General features: G+C 38.5%; 1 protein-coding gene across 1 annotated transcript in view; it reads left to right on the plus strand.

The window, feature by feature from the left end:
- Fmn2 (formin 2) overlaps positions 1-16,133 on the plus strand; it is a 312,755-nt gene extending 296,622 nt beyond the window's left edge. The window contains exons 18-19 of the mRNA XM_060364725.1: positions 13,019-13,100; positions 14,629-16,133. Of these exons, the coding sequence (XP_060220708.1) occupies positions 13,019-13,100; positions 14,629-14,655 (109 nt within the window). The 3' untranslated portion in view covers positions 14,656-16,133. The remainder of the gene's footprint in view (positions 1-13,018; positions 13,101-14,628) is intronic.
- Positions 16,134-20,930: the final 4,797 nt, after the last annotated feature.

Below are 20,930 nucleotides of genomic sequence, written 5' to 3' on the forward strand. Positions count from 1 at the left end.
TGTCCTTCTGGTCCTGGAATGGTTCCAGGAGATAGCATGTTTAGAGCATGCCCTGAAGGAAAATCTAGCAGCCCACACTGGATTCACCTGCTGGCTCCTGAGAGTGTATGGATCCCTCGGGTTTCATTAACCCCAAAATGACCTTTGTCTCCAACAAATTATGAATCAGGAGGGAGCAAAGCTACTGAGTTACAGAAGGTGTGCCTTTTTAATACCATCTGAATACCACTGGGGTGTAGGAAAGAGTATTGCAATAAGGGGACATGATACAAACAGTTGCTTTAAAAAAAAAAAAGGAAATACACACAGTTATATTAATGATTTAGCATTTTGCTTTCTGCAATTAAGTGATATTAGTATTATCTCATTTTACAATATGGATATCTGTGGTGGGCTATTGACAACCATGTTGGAAATGAAATATTTAAATTTAGCAATATAAATATTCATTTTCTAGCCGATAAATAATAAATATTCATACAAAGAAGGATTCGTTTTCCTCATTTAAAAATATTCAGAACTTGAAGGTTATATGTGGGAATGCCTACTCCTCTGAATTTAATTTTGTTAAAAAATAACTGTCTTGGGCATAGACAGTTTTAGGTGAGAAAAAAAAAGGAAAGAATTCTTGATTTGACAAAAATAGGATGAATGCTAGAAGAGTGAGCTACCGTGAGCTACATCCTTGGCTCTTGGGTTGATGAGACAGTGTCTCACTGGCTGACATGGGCCCTCATGGACCTCGGGCTTCTGCATCTCAGTTACTGTAAAATAAAGGCATGTGCACTGTGTCTAACAGTCTTTACTCCTTAAATTGTTGCAGTTATCATCATGTAGCTGGACAATGTGTATCTTGCAGGAGTAAAGCACATCAGAGTATATTTATTCATAAGAGATCTTAATTTTATTAGATGGGATCATTTTAAAAATTAACCTCTAGGGTTCAAATTCTTAGGCCTAGGGTGAACATTTTTGGAAAGCTTTCTAAAATTACATTTGGCCACTTTAAAGTTTTCCAAGAGTGTGGGGGAGGTAAATAAAATGAGACAAGGGGGGTATATTTCATCAGCTAAGAGAATTTTTGATGTTCTCAGATAACACAGAGTTTCGTTTTAAAAGTCAGACCTCATATGGCTATTAATGTATCCTCAAGTTTTAATGCCGATGAGCCCATAATTCTGTACTGTTATGTCATGAGTTAGTTTCCTATGGCTTCATATTCTTCCAGAAATTTCATTTTAACAAAGGCTAAATGTAGTAAATGGTAAGAACCTGGGACTACATGTTTAGAAGACCTGGATTTAACACACGCCTCTAGTGGCACATGCATAACCCTTAAACGATTGGCTTACCACCCTGAACCTCAGTTTCCCAACTTAAAAAATGGAGAAACCGATACAACCTAGTTCCTAGAGTGAGTTCAATGAGCCACTGAGTAAAATATCTGATGTAGTCTCTCTCATACAGAAACTTCTCAAAAAGCATTATCATTGGCAAATTCATGTTCTAAAGGTAAGAAATTATACTTGAAAGACTTAACATTGGAATCCAGAGAAATATAGCTCTATTCTACTAGCCTTTCTTACTAATATATGTATTTCCAAGTCATGAATGTGTATGCTGCCAATTGTAAAATGGTGAAACTGGAAAATATTTAAGCTTAATTGGCATTGTTTTCTTACTTGTAGAACTAATTTAAGGATACCAAGAAAACATGGGATTGAAGCAATTCGTGTTAGCTGCAAAATTTCTAACATAGCGAATAGCTTATTGTGGGCGCTCTGTGTTCTTAATGGCACTGTAGGTCTTCTGAAATTACTGCTACTGGGGCGGGCGTGATGTCATGAGCCTTTAATCCCAGTGCTGGATAAACAGAGGCAGGTGGCTGTGAGTTCAATGCCAGCCTGGTCCACATAGTGAGCCTCAAGCCAGTCAAGGCTACCTGGTGGGACCCTGTCTCAAAAAGAAAAAGAAAAAAAAAATCTGCATAGGCTGCTCCATAGTCAGGTGAGATGGGAACCAAGCACTCTATACAACTTCTCAGCTGAGGAGAAGCAGAAATATAACCATCAGAAAGTTGGTTGGCAGTCACAGGATCTAAATATGCTGGCTTCCATAAAGTGTGTAGCCACTTTATGAACAGTTATTAGAAACGAGTTGCTTCATCATTCTGATTTTATAAAAGCTAAGAATTAAGTTCTCGTATCCGAGGCCTTAATTCCCAGGGACCATTTTCATTCTCTAACTTGGTTTATTTAATGACTTCCTTTAGGAGAAATAAAGGAGTGCTCAACTATTTAAGTATGATAATAATTAGGATAGATGCAGTTTTGCTCATCATCTTGTAGTCTGGAGTCATGCTCTCTACTCTACAGTTTGAAGACAAGAGAAAACCTATGAAATGAAAAATTATTCATAGATTTGCATAAAATTTATCTGACAGCAACACTTTTCTGATGGTGTTTATAATCTCTACATTTCCAATCTACCATAAATATCAAGACACTATAGAAATATTGCCTTTTATTATTTCATGTTATCTGACCCTTTCAGTAGTGTGGTATGCCATGCTCCTGTCTGAAATGGAGAAGGGCCTCAATTCTGTAAGGCATCTGGCTACAAAATTCGAGGGTAAGGGATTGCAGAGTAAATGTGTGGTAGGTAGTCTGAGTGAGGTATACTTGTGCTGGTCCTTCTTTTCCATCTAAAAACACAAGGATCTCTCCGTCTCTTAGTGAATCTCCTCATGTATAGGTTAACTGTGGAGATCCTAAGGGTTACGAGACATAGCTTGGGAGGCATGAGAGAAATGGGAAGTCATGGATGCTTTTACCTATGTTCTCATTTCCATGTGTAGCCATTACCCACAGGGCTGCTGCTGAAGTCTTCTCTATCCTGAACCTCGTCTCTCCATCCTTCCCTCTCAACTTAAAACTTTCCAGCATTCTTTCCTTAGTTCATTCCACATGTGCTTGGAGTTGCAAACAAACGAAACATCTACTCTCTACCATGATGGTGCTTTCAGTGTAGTAGAGAGGGATCTAGAAGAAAATCCCAGACATTGGGAGCAGCAAGTGCAGAAGCTAAGTGAAAGCATATTAAACGAGAAGTCCAGAGTGGCTGGAACAGAGCAACTGGGGTTGGGGGGATGAGGGAGACTGGGCAAAGAGAACTGGGATCAGAGTGTAGTCTAGCAGAACAAGTTTAGGCAAGGTCTGAAGAGAAGAGCAAACATGGATCGAGCTCTGTGTGACCTTGCTGTACTAACTAGAGTGAGGGGAAGACTAAGACTTGGCCTTTAGAGTTAGGATCTTCAGGGCACCCTGAGGGTGCTTAGGAATAAAGATGATGAAAACAGAGTGGAGGGATCAGAGGAAATAATTTTGAGGAACGTGTTCGTTCAAAGGGTCACAGTTAAAAGAAGAGCTGGGTTGGGGGAGGTAGACAAACATTTTGTTTTTTTCTGAGTTATTTTTTTGATTTTCAGATAGTGAGATAAAAGACATACTTATACCCAGATAGGAATAGTCCAGTAAGAGAGAAATTGAGAATCTTCTTCCCCCACAGTGAGTGTGCTTCCTTCATCTGCCCCTGCCTCGTATCTCTCACATCTTCATCTTAATTAAGCCATTCTTTCCTCTTGCACAATTCCAAGCCATTATGATATAAATAGATTTGTTGTGCTCTTTTATGAGTCTTAAAAGAAGGAAACTGGATAAACTCACTCTAGTCTAATTCCTACGTCTACTACCTCTTGAAGTCCTTCACATCCCCCATCAGGTTCCTCAGCAAGTAAGACACAAATAGTCTGTACATACCAGCCTTGCCAGACATATGTCAAAAGAAGCATCACAGCGTGGATTCCATGAGAGTTTAACTTTCTATTTCATAGCTGTGGTCAATGCTTTTCTGAATCACTATTTTTTTTTCCTATTTTTTATTTTATTATTATTATTATTATTTATCAGTTACATTTTATTAACTCTGTATCCCAGCTGTGTCCTGATCCCTCATTCCCTCCCAGTCCCTCCCTCCCTCCCTAATCTCCACCGTGCCCATTTCCAAGTCCACTGATAGGGGGGACCTCCTCCCCATTCATCTGATCCTGTTTTATCAGGTATCTTCAGGACTGGCTGCAAAGCCCTCCTCTGTGGCCTAACAGGACTGCTCCTCCCTTCAGGGGTGAGGAGACCAAAGAGCCAGTCATTGAGTTCCTGTTAGAAATAGTCCTTGTTCCCCTCACTTTGGGAAACCAATTGGTTACTGAGCTACCACAGGCTACATCTGAGCGGAGGTTCTAGGTTATATCCATACATGGTCCTTGGTTGAATGTCAGTCTCAGAAAAGACCCTGTGCCCAGATATATTTGGTCCTTTTGGAGCTCCTATCCTTTCCCCATCAGACTAACTCCCCTTCTTTCTTATGATTCCCTGTACTCTGCCAAAGGTTTAGTCATGAGTCTTTGCTTTGAAAACACTGCTAGTTACAGTCTTTCAGATGCGCTCAGTAGACTCCTGTCATACATTCAATGCACATCCCATCTGTCTTTCTAAACGAGGATTGATCATCTTACCCCATGTCCACTCAATTGATTATCTTTTTTAGGTGTATAGATTTCATTATGTTTATCATATCTTATAGGTCTATATAAATGAGTATATCCCATGTTTGTCTTTCTCCTTCTGGGATATTTCCCTCAGAATGATCTTTTCTAGATCCTACCATTTGCCTGCAAATTTCATGATTTCCTCCTTTTTGATTGCTGAGTAGTATTCCATTGTGTAAAAATACCACAATTTCTGTACCCATTCCTCCGTTGATGGACATCTGGGTTGTTTCCAGGTTCTGGCTATTACAAATAAAGCTGCTATAAACATGGTTGAGCAAGTATCCCTTTTGTGTACTTGAACGAACTTTGGGTATATACCTAGCAGTGGTATAGCTGGGTCTTGAGGAAGCACTATTCCTAATTGTCTTAGAAAGCGCCAGATAGCTTTCCAGAGTGGTTGTACCAGTTTACATTCCCATCAGCAGTGGAGGAGGGTTCTCCTTTCTCCACAACCTCTCCAGCATGTGTTGTCCCTTGAGTTTTTTATCTTGGCCATTCTGATGGGTGTAAGGTGATATCTCAGGGTCGTTTTGACTTGCATTTCCCTGATGGCTAATGAAGATGAGCATTTCTTTAAGTGTTTTTCTGCCATTCGATATTCCTGTGGAGAATTCTCTGTTTAGCTCTGTTCCCCATTTTTTAATTGGATTACTTGGTTTGCTGCTTTTCAGCTTCTTTAGTTCTTTGTATATACTGGATATTAGTCCTCTGTCAGATAAAGGGTTAGTGAAGATTCTTTCCCAATCTGTAGGCAGTCGTTTTGTTTTGATGACAGTATCCTTTGCTTTACAGAAACTTTTCAGTTTCATGAGGTCCCATTTATTGATTGTTGCTCTTAGAGCCTGTGCTATTGCTGTTCTGTTCAGGAAGTTGTCTCCTGTGCCAATGAGTTCTAGGCTGTTCCCCACTTTTTTTTCCAATTGATTTACGGTATCTGGTTTTATGTTGAGGTCCTTGATCCACTTTGACTTTAGTTTTGTGCAGGGTGATAAATATGGATCTATTTTCATTTTTCTGCATGTAGACATCCAGTTGGTCCAGCACCATTTGTTGAAGATGCTGTCTTTTTTCCATTGAATGGATTTGGCTTCTTTGTCAAATATCGAGTATTCGTAGGTGTGTGGATTTATTTCTGGGTCTTCTATGCGGTTCCATTGATCCTCCTTTCTGTTTCTATGCCAATACCATGCAGTTTTTATTACTGTTGCCCTGTAGTACAGCTTGAGATCAGGGATGGAGATACCTCCAGATGATCTGTTGTTGTACAGGATCGTTTTGGAGATTCTGGGTTTTTTGTTTCTCCATATGAAGCTGAGAATCTTTTTTTCAAGGTCTGTAAAGAATTGAGTTGGTATTTTGATGGGAATTGCATTCAATCTGTAGATTGCTTTTGGCAGTATGGCCATTTTCACAATGTTAATCCTACCAATCCATGAGCACGGGAGATCTTTCCATCTTCTGATATCTTCTTCGATTTCTTTCTTCAGAGACTTGAAGTTTTTCTCAGACAGGTCTTTCACTTGCTTGGTTAGAGTCACACCAAGGTACTTTATGTTATTAGTGGCTATTGTGAAGGGTGTTGTTTCCCTAATTTCTTTCTCAGCCTTTTTGTCTTTGGTATATAGGAAGGCTTCTGATTTTTTTTAGTTGATTTTGTATCCTGCCACTTTGCTGAAGGTGTTTATCATCTGAAGGAGTTTTCTGGTTGAATTTTTGGGGTCGCTCATGTATACTATCATATCATCTGCAAATAGTGACACTTTGACCTCTTCCTTTCCGATTTGTATCCCCTTGATCTCCTTTAGTTGTCTTATTGCTCTGGCTAGGACTTCAAGTACTAAGTTGAAGAGATATGGAGACAATGGACAGCCTTGTCTTGTCCCTGATTTCAGTGGGATTGATTTAAGTTTCTCTCCATTGAGTTTGATGTTAGCTATAGGCTTGCTGTATATTGCCTTTACTATCTTTAGGTATGTGCCTTGTATCCCTGATCTCTCCAAGACTTTAAACATGAATGAGTGTTGGACTTTGTCAAATGCTTTTTCGGCATCTAAGGAGATGATCATGTGGTTTTTCTCCTTCAGTTTGTTTATGTAGTGGATTACATTGATGGATTTCCGTATGTTGAACCACCCTTGCATGCCTGGGATGAAGCCTACTTGGTCATGGTGGATGATATCTTTGATATGTTCTTGTATTCGGTTTGTAAGTATTTTATTGAGTATTTTTGCGTCAATGTTCATTAGAGAGATAGGCCTGAAGTACTATTTTTTTTAAAAGAAAAAACCCATGAGTAACATGCATGAGCCTTGAGTTCAGTTTCCATCACACATACACACACACACACACACACACACACACACACAGAGAGAGAGAGAGAGAGAGAGAGAGAGAGAGAGAGAGAGAAATAGTAAAAGGGTGTTTGCATGAACAGTATCAGATGTATTGGTTAACCAATTGGCGTGTTCATCTCTGGAGAAGACTATTTCTTCCTCTCTCAACAATTCTTAGACTCCTGCAGTTCTTTGCTTAGTATTTAAGTACATGTACATACTAATGACATCATAGAGACTGAACAGATTTTCACTTATTTATATGTTCACATTACGTGTGTGTGTGTGTGTGTGAGTGTGTGCGAGCATGTGTGTGTAAAACAGTAATGAAAGAAAAAGCCAATGATTTTGAAAGAGCAAAGGTGAAGATATATGGGAAGGTTGGAACGAAGAAAAGGAAAGGGGAAATAATATAATCATGTTATCTTTAAAAGTGAAAAAATATCAGATGTAGTAAGCAAAATTATTTTGCTGCGATACAAACTAAACTTTGCTGTAAAATATAAATTTTTACTATTTGGGGCCACCATGTGCAGCGGGATCTGTTTTCTTTACTATCACATGCTTCTGATACCAGTAACTATTGCTTTCACATAAAAAAAAAAAAGCCGTAAAACCTCTTTAACATGTGCCCACATACAGAAATGGCACAAGGACTGCGCTGCGATAGAAATCCAAATGTCAGATGGAGTTAAAAGACACATGAGAGCAAACCAAGTTTTATCTTTCCCCTGTCAGAGATTAAAATGTGAGTGATGGGAAATGTGATGAGAAATTTAAACATTTTAGTGTATGTGTGGACACAAATGTTGGGATTTTTAGACTCAGTTAAGCTTATTACAAAGCAGTAGGAAGGTAGGTGTAGGAACCCGCCTCTAATTCCTGAGGCCAGTAGCACAAGTTCGGATCCAGACAACTTGGCACAAACACGTCTTCTCAAAATACACGCACTTTGAACATTTATGCGGAGATGCATAGTTTGCTTTGTTTCTGAAGCTTCACAGACAATGTTAGCAGAAAAAACATCAGCATTAAATTTATGGCCATTATCTACCATCTAATACCCCTTCTTCCTCTTAAACGATAATGCCTCATTTCCTGTTTTCTGGTCTCTGCTTCTTGTGTTGCTGTTGTTGTTTTTTATTTTTATTTTTTTTCTGAAATCACTAAAAATTATGAATGAGGACTTTCTTTTTATTATCCTATGATTTGATCTGCATACATTTTCCTTCTCCCACCCATGCTGCTGATGGAGTGTCGTGATGGTTAAACTGAGCCAGTCAGTCATGGATGCCATCCTAACATCCTTACCACCCCCACCACCCCCTTTTTTTAGTTCATTGGAAGAGTGAAATCGCAATTAACAATTGTCCTGGCCTTTCACATTCCCATATCTGTGAATGTAACCATGTTTAAAAGAATGGATCTTCATTAAATCATGCCATGTGCTGTCTGTTCCTTTTCCCAATATCCATAGACTCTACCATACTCTTTTCCCATTTCAGTAAAGAGGAACATGAAGGTTGAACTCAGTTGCAATGTTTGGAACCAGTGTCCCACTGCCTTCGCCCTAGACAGCACCTCCTCTGGGCGCACCTTCCCTGTTCTTGGTGACAGCCTTTGGTAAACCAAGTGATGTCTCTCCTTCTAGCTCTTTCCCCCCTTACAAATTACTACAGTGTTGAATGGGGTAGTAAATATTGCTGTTTTTAATTTATTGCTTGAAACATTGTTTCCTCTTTGCATCTTCTTTTCCCACTCAGTTTGGAAATGTTTGGCTTCACTGTGTAGGGGCCGGAGGGAGGATGAGAGCCAGGGGAAGGAAGTGATAAATGGCCTACAGCACTTAAACAGGAGCCCTAAAATGACAGGTGACAAAATCAGCCCTGAAAGCTCATTTGGGAAGGTGTTGATCTGGAGGGCTGGCTCAAGCCACCCTCCAGCAGCTTCTCCTTCTTTTTCTGTCTCTGTTTTTACTTTCTCTCTTTTCTTTTTTTAGCTCCCTTCTTGCATTTTTTTTTCTATTGTTTTGTTTTCAATTTCTGAGAGATCTGTCAGGTGTCACAGGCTGACAAAATGTGCATTTTGGAATGATCGTGGACTTTTAATCCTTCTGCCTCTACTTTCCAAGGGCTGAGATTATATAGGTGTGCACCATAGTGCCTAGCTTTGTGGGGAGGATCAGACCTTGGGCTCTTTACTCCACAAGCCTACTGCTAGCTGAGGCACATCTCCAGTTTCTTCTTCCTTTGTTTTCTTTCTTTGTTCCTTCCTTCTTTTTTTCTTTCATTTCTGCCAATTCTGGCAGTAAATCTGAACTCCAGGGCCATGTATTTTCTAATCTCAACTGTGAAGGGAAAAACGTCTTGCTATATTAAAATGAGATTAGAAAAAGAGGGAGATAGAAAGACCTGGAGGGGTCAGGAACTCCACAAGGAGACCAACAGAGCCAAAAACCCTGGGTCAAGAAGGTCCTGCAGAGACTGATACTCTAACCAAGGACCATTCATGGAGAGGCCTAGACCCACTGCTCAGAGGAAGACCATAGGCTGTTCAATGTCCAAGTGGGTTCCTTAGTAAGGGGAGCAGAGGCTGTCTCTGGCATGAATTCAGTGGCTGGCTCTTTGATCACCTCCCCCTGGGGGATGCAGCCTTACCAGGCCACAGAGAAAGATTATGCAACCAGTCCTGATGAGACTTGATAGGCTAGGGTCAGATAAAAGGGGACGAGGACCTCCCCTATTAGGGGATTAGGGAAAGGGCAAGAGGGATAGCAGATGGGACTAGGAGGAGATGAGGGAGGGGGCTATAATCACACACACAAAAAAAAAAATCACAAAAGTAAGAAATAAATGAATCTGATAGATCATGTTCTTTCTTGTTGTGCCTGTTTTTTATTCATGGAATCCTACCTCACGGGTTTATTTCTAATTCTTTAATAAAAACAGTTGTGTCTTTTTATTATATAATACGACTCATAAAGAAATACAAAGTGAATAAATTGTAATTAGTTAATTAGTTAATTAATTAATTTTTAAAAATGAGAGAAAAAAAGAAATGAGATTGGCATTTGGAAGGAGCTGCAGTTACTCAGCTCAGCAGTGGCAGGAATCACTGAGAATGGCTGTGAACATGGCTGCCGGTCTTCTGCTTCAGAGGAGGCCTGAGGAAGCATTGCTGTCCTGTGAAGGAAGTCTAGGCAGTTTTCAGACCACTGTTAGAGAGCACTGTTTTCCACAGTGGTGCTCACAGGCCACCTTTGTTGTATGCTGTCCCTGAGAGCATTTCAGAAGGACTCAGTCCAAAATTACAGGTGAAACTGGAGACTTTCATTAAAGCTAACAACCCTTGGAACAAGTGCAGAGTAGGAAAGCAGTCTGTTTACCTTGTGCTCGGTTCTCCACCTCCCCAGCTCACAAACATACACCTGTCTCAAGGTCCTTAAGGTTAGATGACTGATAGGCAGACTCTTACTAAGACATGAGTCAGAAGGTGTTTGGAACATTTGCCTCATAGGGATACTGTGGCAGAAAAAGTGCAAACTACTCATTTCTTGAAGAGCACAATGGTACTCCTTAACTCTTCCTCCACTCTTTCTTCTACTCTCAGTAGCAATTTCTCTTTTGAAAAATATGAACAATTGAGTTTTCTCGGTTATTTGAAAACAAGACTCATCCTTCAACATACTTCCTGAAGGGTTTTTATAATCCCTGAATACCAACTACAGAGGCCCCCTCTGGAACTTTATACAAATTCAGGGGTTGCCCATAGAGCACACTGTCATGACTTGCTTCTGCTCTTGTGTACCTCTGACCTGTAGAGGTTGAATTGAATTGTCCCTGCAAACCCGAGCTTCACCAGGGCCAGGCTTGGAGTTGCTGCTCCATAAATAATTGTCAAGTGAACAAATGAGCTGAAAGATCCCATGACGCCACCTTGACGCACACTCCCAGCAGTTCTCATGGTCTCTACCATAAGGAATGACTGGACTTTCTTTCATGTAAAATTAAATATGTTTGTATTAAAATCAGCTTCCTGTGATCCTAACCAAGATATGTTCTAAGACTGCTGTAAATGGAGCAGAGAAAACACCAGGATGTTTTGAGGATCTAAATACTTGTGAAGTACTTTTTTTTTTTTAATTCATGTTATGAAATGTTTTAAAGAACTCCAAGCAAATTTAAAAGGGGATCTACTAGATTTTGGCTAAGTGCTAAAAAAAAAACTTCCCTTAATTCCCTATCCAAATACTTCAAGCTTAAATTTACTGGCAGCTATTTTAGAGGAAGATGGTGACTCTCAATTCTTTGGTTTGTTATAGGGAAAATGTTTTTGTCTTCAAATGTTTAGGAAGGGATTAAAGGGAATTTATGGCCTCGGGTGAAAGTAATAAACGTGGTAACAATGCAGTGTCTAAACTGTCACCAGTTTCTGGAATTACTGACTGCCCAACCTGCATTTAGATTTTGTGCTAAAAGGAATTACTTTCATATTATGCTTGAGATGCCTGCCTGGATCAGCGGGTCATTCTATTGTTTATGGAAGGTTGAATCAATTATACAGGAGATAAATCCTTCAGTTCGATCATTTGCTACAGGGCCCAGGAAACATATTCAAGATTCATTTCTTTCAACAAATCTAATCAACATACGGTATATTGTTTTAAGGTCAAGCCACAGACTGTTCAGTTTCTTCAGACACACTTCATGATTTAATTAAATTTATTGTTAAGGGGGAAAAAAATCACAAAAGTAAGAAACAAATGAATCTGATAGATCATGTTCTTTCTTGTTGGGCCTGCTTTTTTATTGATGGAATCCTACCTCACAGGTTTATTTCTATTTCTTTAATAAAAACAGTTGTGACTTTTTATTATATAATACGACTTGTAAGGAAATGTTTTAGCAACATAGGCTTTAGCCCTGGAAAGTCTTATCTATAGTCACAATGTAATACTTTTATTATTTAAGGGTGCCCCAAGGTTTGAGGTGATATGACATTGTCAGTGTCCAATGAATATAGAATTCATCTCTAAACAGCACCTTCTTTTAAGTAGTGCTTCTGATGGCTGGAGTGCGTTTTTTCTTGGAATGAACACACAAAAAGAAATCCTAAGCACGTTAAAAATGTAACTGGCAATGGTGGTGTATCCTTGAAGTCTCAGCACTTAGGAAGTTGCAGTGAGAGTTCAGATTCCAGGGCAACCTGGCATCCACGTGAGACCTTATCTCATAAAACAGTGGGAAAGGGTGATGACCGTTTTTTGTTGTTGTGTTGTTGTTGTTTTCATTTTTTAATTTTTGTTATCATTTTTGAATGATAATTGTCAGAACCTGGTCAAAAGAGGGGCATGTAGTAAATGATGCCTTAGAGACTTGTGAAAGAGGCTCCAGGACAAAAGGTAGAGAGCCTTTTACCTCAAGTCCATTTTGTGCCCTGGATTGTTCTTATACATGATTTCATGCCTCCTATGACAGACATTTACATTTGGTTTATAAGATGTGTTTATTCTTGTTGGACGTCAGATCATGGCTATATAATCTAATCTGGTCAGTGTGCCCTGAATCGGGATATGGCCTTCCACCTTGCTTCCTGGAGCCTCTCTCATAGTTCACCAAGAAGGCTTTGTTCAGCATGGTCATTCTTTTGACCATGTTTCAACAGTTAATTGCTTCCATGCTTGATGAATTTTAATTATTGGAATTGCCCATAAGTTTTATTCCAATAGTCTTATGCATAGGTGAGAGAAAATGAAACTAAAGTAATTTTAAATCTTCCTGTGAATTCTTACATGATCATTCTTAGTTATGCAAATTCTCCTGAGTTAGATAGTAATGATCCCTGTTGTATTTATGTAATATCCCATCTCAGGGTGTTCAGCCTCATGAGTGAGCTGCCCTATCTCTAAGAGTTTCTATTTTAAATCAAATGATCAAATATGGGAAGCATCCCTGTGTGTCTTATTTCTCGGTCATTCAAATCTTTAATGAGTTGATACTTGCCCCCTTGTTATAAAGTAGACTTCTGTGGTCCATGTGGCCCTCTGTTTGAATATGTTGTCTTCTTCTCCGTACAGAGTTAAAGAAGCTGAGGAAGTGTGTAGGCAGAAGAAAGGAAAATCACTCTATAAAGTAAAACCAAGACACGACTCTGGGATTGTAAGTACTGGCTGTTCTTTTGTTTTGTTTTGTTTTGTTTTAGCTTGTGGTGGTATTTGCTGTTAAACCATGTCTTTGTGATATATACAAACTTACATAGTAATATTTCAATCATATTTGTCCTATGTTCAGATAATTGATGAGCTTCTAATTCTAACTGTCCCTTTATGTCTTTAGTCGGGACTTTGTAGTTGAGTTAGTTTCAAAGTTGGATATTTGAAACTTGAAAAATTAAGATAAATATAAGCATGGATATATGTGAGGGCCTGTGTCTACTACTTGTGATAGGAGGAGAGCCTGTATTTCCTCATTATACGTGAGTCACAGGCCATTGATGCACTTTAACCCTGAGTGACTAATATAAGCTTTGCTGCATAAAACTACATAGGAAATGACACATGACATATGCTCTCAAGTAGGCTATCTGGAGTCTGGCCAAGATACTAATCTAGAAGGCTAATTTAAGATTCCTCCTTGGCCAAGTCCTCCATATAATAGAACAGCAAGTTGTATACCCTTAGAGAGAAATGGTGGTTACAAAGGCAAATTCTCCCTTCTGGTACTGTAGAAGATTTGTTGAAGGTTTTGAAGGTGTCCTACATCTCTTCTTGCCAGGATAAGTAGTGCTGGTTTCCAGGAAAATGTAGGACATCAAATAAAAGCATTTTGGGATTTATTTTGTTTTTAATTAGCCATTGTATGTATGGGTCTGTATACGTGCATACAGTATCTAAGGTGATGAAAAGAGCGCTTTAGAGCCTAGAGCTGGAACTTCAAAGGGTTGTAAGCTAATTGACATAAGTTCTGGGAGCTGAACTCAGCCTCTACAAAAGCAGTGCGTGTCTTCACTGCTGAGCCATTTCTGCAGTCCAAACGGAAGCACTTTGAACTGGATTGGTATAGCACACTCTACATGGAATAGACAGTTAAGATAACTTAAACTGCCCTAGGATTAAAAATAGTACTGTTTAGAAAGTAGTTCTAAACTGCCATAGGCTACCTCTATGCAGGAGTTCTATACTCAGAAAAAACACTATTTTTATGTCAGTCTTTCTGTAGCAATATTAGTCTTTTATAATGATAAATCTGTCTTATGCTGTTTTCTGATCAATTTAGCTTTCTTAATAAAGCTATATCAGTAAGAGGAATGATTATTTATTGATCATGCTACTGTGAGATGAAAAAAAATTAAAACATTTCAACCAGGAATTCAATCCATTGGTTTTGCTTCTGTATCCATACCTTTGCATGTAGGATCTGGAATGATAGGGTTGTGGCGACAGCTCATTCACATACATTGCAAGTTAAACTTTAAGCACTTATTTTCTCAAAAGCATTTGGTAATTCCTTTCAATAAAAAAAAAATTAAGATGAAACAGATACAATATACATGAAGTTTTCTGAATGGATTGGGTTTTTTTCACCTTTATCCAGAGAATTTAATAGAAAGAAAATTTTTATTTGGGCTGTACCAAACTCCTTTATTTTTGATTTTTTTTTTAAACTCCATCTGGCATGTTTGTTTCAGAAAGCAAAGATAAGCATGAAAACCTGATCTGTGAGGAGCAGAACAAAACAAGTCACTGGAACAGCCTCCACAGCACCCACCTGACCTGAAGGAGGGAAGGAAACAGCATCATTCTGATAATTTTTCCTCTGAACCTCTTGCATAATCTTTATGTTTTCTAGACAGTGTGTTGATGGTTGAATTTTACTGTATGTTCATTTAAAATTGCAGAAGTGGTAGGCCTGAGGAGGATTGGACGCCTTCTCATTCTGCCCATGTTATGGTGTTATACCAACAGACCCAAGGGGTACCTCTAAGAGGCACTATCTGCATTCGTTCTGAACATGCCGAGCCCTAACCTATGGTTTCCTTTTGTGTGATTCTCTCTCTCGTCACAACAAAAACATCTTCCTTCCTACTGACAAGCAGAACTCCACGCCGGTGTGATGAGATTTGTAGGTAAATGTTATTCCCCAGTGAATTCTATGCATCTGCTTCACCTCTACTCACACAGATTCTGTTTTGAGAAGTATGCATCATGTGTATGTCATGACCAGTGCTTTCCTCACTCTCAAGTTCCTCTCTATAATATGTTTCTTTAGACCCTATGGAAAGCTGATCCTCAGCAGAAGTAAATAAAACGGTAAGATGTCCCTCTGTGTCTTACACTATGATACTTCTCTCTCTCTCTTTCTCTCTCTCTATTTCACATACATACTCAAACACTCTCTCACACACATGTACTCACACTCCCTCTCTCTCTCACACACACACACACACAAACTTCACTTAATATTTTCAAGAAATTTGAATAAGTGAAGTTCATCGAATTTTCAAATTTATTTTTTGATGACCACTTATTATTAAAAAAATAGAAAAAAAATAGATGAATCAGATCTGTCTAGACCTTGTAAAGTAAAATACCTGCCTGCATATTTTGGCATGACTGAGTTGTGGTCGTGTGTTTTGGCAGGTGATATACAGCTATGACATGAGGTTGTGTTTCATCTACAGGGCTCTAAGGAAGGATTTTACTCACTCAATCAGAAAAAAAAGGGGGAAGTTTCCCATTCTTTCTGAAGATACTTTAAAGTCGGCTCATAATGCATTAAGGGGGTTTTGTATAACATTAATAGTAGTTCTTTTAAATTGCTGCTAACAATATTGGTTGAGAGCTATGGTTGTAGAAAAGGGGGAAATGTGTTGCTATTGCAAACCAGTCACGGACAGCAACTTAAAAAGAAAAAAAATAATGTTCTAAATCATAGCTATACTTGTATTTATGTAAAGTATAACCTCTTGCCTTTTACTTTGTATTTTAAGTGCAAAAGAGCAGTAGTGTTTTTTCTTCTGTTGTTGATTTGTAGTTTTTCTGTCCCTCAGTCCTTCTGATGTGTATATTACCACTCTTCATTGAAGTAATAGGGCATTTAACAAAGAACGCTATGTGCAATACTGTATTTAGTGTTTCTATTTCAATTTTTTAGGATGTTAATTTATATGAAAATAAAATGAATAATAAAACATCTCTGTGTCAGTTGTGTTGCATATCACATATGCATACTTAGATACTATAGACCATGGTCAACTTTTGCGGGGAATAGGGGTTAGTCTGGGCATTTACATACACAAAGAGCATGAACACCAATCCTCTACAGAATCTGGAACTTAAGTTTCTCATGATACATGAGTAAGAAATCGTGATAAAATATTGACTCTTCACCAAGTTGTTTCCTTTCCTGGGAGCCAGCAAACATTCTACTTCCCCAGTATCCATTTCCAACAGGATATTATACCCTACAATTTATTATATGCAAGACCCGACCCAAATTTTTATCTTGTCCCACCAAAACCTTCGTTCTTCTGTGTTACCTATCTCAGAGCCTCCTTTCTCAGAACCAGGAATCATTCTTTATATCTCTCTCTTGAGTCACTCATTGACTCAACTGCCAACACTGTTATTTGTGTCTGGTTTGAAGATATTTTTATTTTCCACCTATTCCATGAAAATTCTAGTTCAAAACTGGTCTAAATTACCTTGATAGCTGTATTAGGGTTTTGTTGTTGTTGTTTTGTTTGTTTGTTTTCCTTTACCTTAATAGAAATACCCAAGAAAGGCAACTTAAAGAAGTGATTGATTTGGCTCACAGTTCAAGGGGATACACTCATGGATAGTAGGAGCATATGGGAACTGACCATATTGCTTATACAGTCATGAATCAAAAAGAAGGAAAGGAAAGAAAGAATAAAGAGGAAGAGAGAGCGCAAGAAAAGAAAAAGGTGAGTGTTCTCAGCTCATTTTCTCCTTTTTATTCAGTCTAGAATGTCAACCAACAGAGTGATGGTTCCCATGTTAGAGTGTGTATTCCTACCCGTTAGCCCAGTCTAAAAGCTTCCCTTCAGATGCTCAGAAGTTTTTCTCCTAAGTGATCATAGAACCTGTTAAGTTTGCAATTGATATTAGCATCACAATGACATCAGTTGCTGTCATATTAAAAGATTTGCTTTACAGCAGTTCTTTCCTTCACAACAAACCCATTTTTAAAAAAGCTGATAATCTTCATTTTCTACTAAAAAGGTCTTAGTAGTCACATATAGCAAATTATGTGATCTCAAATTATCCAAAATCTTGTCTGTGAATGAGAGAGCAATCAGGTACCTGCTTATGCCTTGGGTTATAACTTTATGCTCATCCCTTTGAATCCCAGCCTCCAGCCAGACCAAACTGTCTTCAGTTCTTTCATGCAGTACTCTTTTTAAACTCCCATATGCCCCCCTCCCGAAGTTTAAATATTAGAATCTTAATACCCAATCAATCAGTGTCAGGGGGCCTACGGGGTATGCTTGGGTTATAAGGTAAGTAGTGTCATTACTGAGGAAGTAGATTCTCATTGGGAAAAATAAAATAACTCTCTTTCACGCTGTGTTGCCACATGATGCATTCTGCAATGGTCAGAAGCAGAAGGAAGGTCCTCACCAGATAGATGTATTCCATTGATCCTGGACTTCCCAGGCTCTAGATATAAACTTCTCCTTTTTTTTTTTTTTATGCATTGCATGTTCTATGGTATTCTGCTATAGCAACAGAAAATAAATGAACCCATCCACTGCAAATCCTTTTCCATGTTTTTCCTCACCTTGAACAGTCATCCTCTTATCTATCTAGCTTACTGGTAATCATATCTGAATGTAATAACCACTCAATACAGGGCATCCATTGGCACTGGTCTCTCTGGCTTCTAGAATGTTATAGATATTAAATATTTATTAAAGAAAGGCAAAGTGGTAGTAACTATGCCACAAACTTCAGGATACAAACTGAGGATGGAGAATGGAAAGAAGTCTATTGTTAGGAAGAGGTTATAACTTTCAGGGTGATTCCAATAAATGTTCAGTCTTTGAGAATGGATGTTTCAGCTGGTCCTCAGTGTATATCAGAGTTAGGATCTAATACCAGTGAAGGATTGAACTTGCCAGTGTGAGCAAGAACAAGCAGGCAAAGATTTAAAATGTCTTTCTTCCACATCCTTTATATTGGGTGCTTCCAAAAGGTATGATCCAGATTATACCTTTTGGATCTTCCCACCTCAAAAGATCTCGGTTAAAGGTTTATCTTCCTACCTCAAAAGATGTAATTAAAAGTGGGTCTTTCCATTTCAAATGATTTAATTAATTAAAAAAAATCCACCACAGGTGTACCCAGACACTTGGATTTTAATTCCAAGATATATTAGAGCTGACAACCAAGAGTAGCCCTCACAAGTTCACCCCTTGACACACAATCATATCTCCTTATGTCATGCTTAATTTCCAAACAAAAACAATAGTGAGGTCATAATTATGCGTAACGACATAACTATCCCTTATTTTCACAGATATACCTTATATTCACAAATACATTATTTGTGATATAATATATAATATAATACATAATATAAAATATCCCTTACATTCACAAATATATTATAAATTTTAGAATAGGTAGCAATGTAGACAAGAGAGGCCCAAAACTTATTCCTTATAATTATGGCAGATAAGTAGGTGAAAACATGAAAGAATCTTCTATAGTTTAAGAAATACAATGCTGTGAGTTTAAAGTTTTGAATTTCTGAATAGTTCTAACAAGACAAAATTTATTTTGAAAAGTGTAGATATAGATGGTGGAAGGGAATGGACAGGGCGGGTACATAAAAAAAGGAGTCCTGTTGAAGGTAACAGGACATAGTTGTATCACATTGGAGCAGAAGCAAAGGACCAGGACCACTGATGCAGGTGTCCATGCAAATAACTGCCCAGGATGCCCTAGGATGTTGCTCATATCACATGTGTGATGGCAGGAAAAAGCAAACCAAAGTGGACATCTATAACACAGTATTACTACCACAAAGGAATGTGGGTTCAGAATGACCTCGCATGATATCAATAACTACATTTGAGAGAGAGAGAGAGAGAGAGAGAGAGGGAGAAAGCAGTATCTTCAGACAAGTCTGCAAGCCACACCCCCTAAGCCCACAAAGAAAAGTATTAATAAGGAAGAATAGACCTAGTCCTGCTGAAGAAATAGAACAACAAACATTTATGTCTAGTGCCCAGGATAAAATTTAAAATTGCTAATCAATGGAATAGAAAAGAAAAACTTTCATGGGCTAAATGAACTCTAGGAGGACACACGGGAAGTGACAGCTGGTAAGCAGGACAGTGGTGCTGAGGACTTCCTCGGGATTATGACTCATGAAAAGAAAGCCCTGCTGATGTTAAAGTGACATCAGCAGACACACAGGAGAGAGAGAGAGACTCAAGAAGGACTCCACATTAAGAAACTGACAAAGAGCTTCAGAAAGGCGAGAGAAAACGTTCAAAAAACAATGACTGAGTTTTCTGGGATCAAGGGATGGCACGGTCTTTGCTTGAGAATGTAACAAGTACAGCGCCAAATACATACCACCAAATTTGACTAAAAAGGGGGAACTGAATCAAAACCTTTAGGAAGGAAGAGCACATCACCTACAACAAAAAGACAGTTACTGTAAAAACAGGAAATAAAATAGTTAAGAGGTACCTTGAGAACACCCAATCAAGACTGTCACTGAATGTGATAAATGTTTTCAGAATTTGAAAACCAAGAGTATACTCTCCAAAAACCTCACAGGAAGGTCTGGTAAAAGGCATGTCCCAGTGAGGAAAGCAGAGAACCCCGAAGTCAGAGGTCATGAAGGACCCAGGAATCCAAGCAGTAAATCAACTTCAGACTGTAAACAATAACAAGTCATTTTTGTGTTTATAAGAGATTAATGACAAGATGACTGGGAAATTTTAAGAAACTAATTCAGTCATGCTAAAAATCTTGCCTTATCCTTTTTGTATAATTCAATGAATGCTGGTTTTTTAATATGAACCAGAAACTGCTGTCAGCCTTGGAAGGAACAGACATGAAGACAGTGTCTTATGCCCACAGAGCCTCCATTCTGTGCTGAAGGAAAAGAAACAGAAATTGAATGTAAAATAATAGCAGATACCGTAATAATAATAATATGTACCAAAGTACTTTACAGAGACTCATCACCCTTCAGAGTAGAAATGGGTGCTCTTATGGCTAAAAAACTCCCTTGAACCAACTCTATCTCCAGAAAAACACATGGATGTTTCATGAGTTTTAAAGCAAAGAATAGAGAGCAGACAGGAATGTTGAATGTATTTAGAATGTGTTGCAAACATGTGTAAGTATCTACATGACATTTTGGGGATAGTCATCACAAAAATAGAAATATTAAAAAGGTGGGGGAGCTTATTAAACTGATGGCCAGAAAGTTTATGTAAAAACACACACACATACACACACACACACACACAACAAAATATGGTAAAAACGTGTGGCTGGTAAATGGGAGGAATCAGGGCTGGAGAGAGACTTAAAGGTTCTGAAAATCCAAAGCACACATTGCCTGAGTTATACCCCTTGCTGTTATTGCTTCCACTTTCCAGCCAGCCAGTGAACTCAGACATGGAAAGGATGTGTTTTTCTTTGTTATGAAATGCATCTTCACTTATACAGTACAAGTAAAAAGCAATAAAAAAAAAAAAAGAACTGTAGTGATTTAAAATGCTGTGGAGGTGGGATCTGTACCCTTTCTTCTCTCCGAAATTATCCTGAAGCAACACAGAGCAAAATCACTAACTTCATCTTTGATTAAAATTAGAGGTATCAAAAACCCAAACCAGAAAATGTGTGGGAAGTCCTCCCATGTGTGGCTGAGAGGAGGTGGGGAGAAGACGCCCTGAAAACCTTTATTTCAGAGAGAAGCCACATTCCTTAATGCCGTCTA

Source organism: Meriones unguiculatus, chromosome 11, assembly GCF_030254825.1.
Source record: "Meriones unguiculatus strain TT.TT164.6M chromosome 11, Bangor_MerUng_6.1, whole genome shotgun sequence".
Lineage (NCBI taxonomy): Eukaryota > Metazoa > Chordata > Mammalia > Rodentia > Muridae > Meriones > Meriones unguiculatus.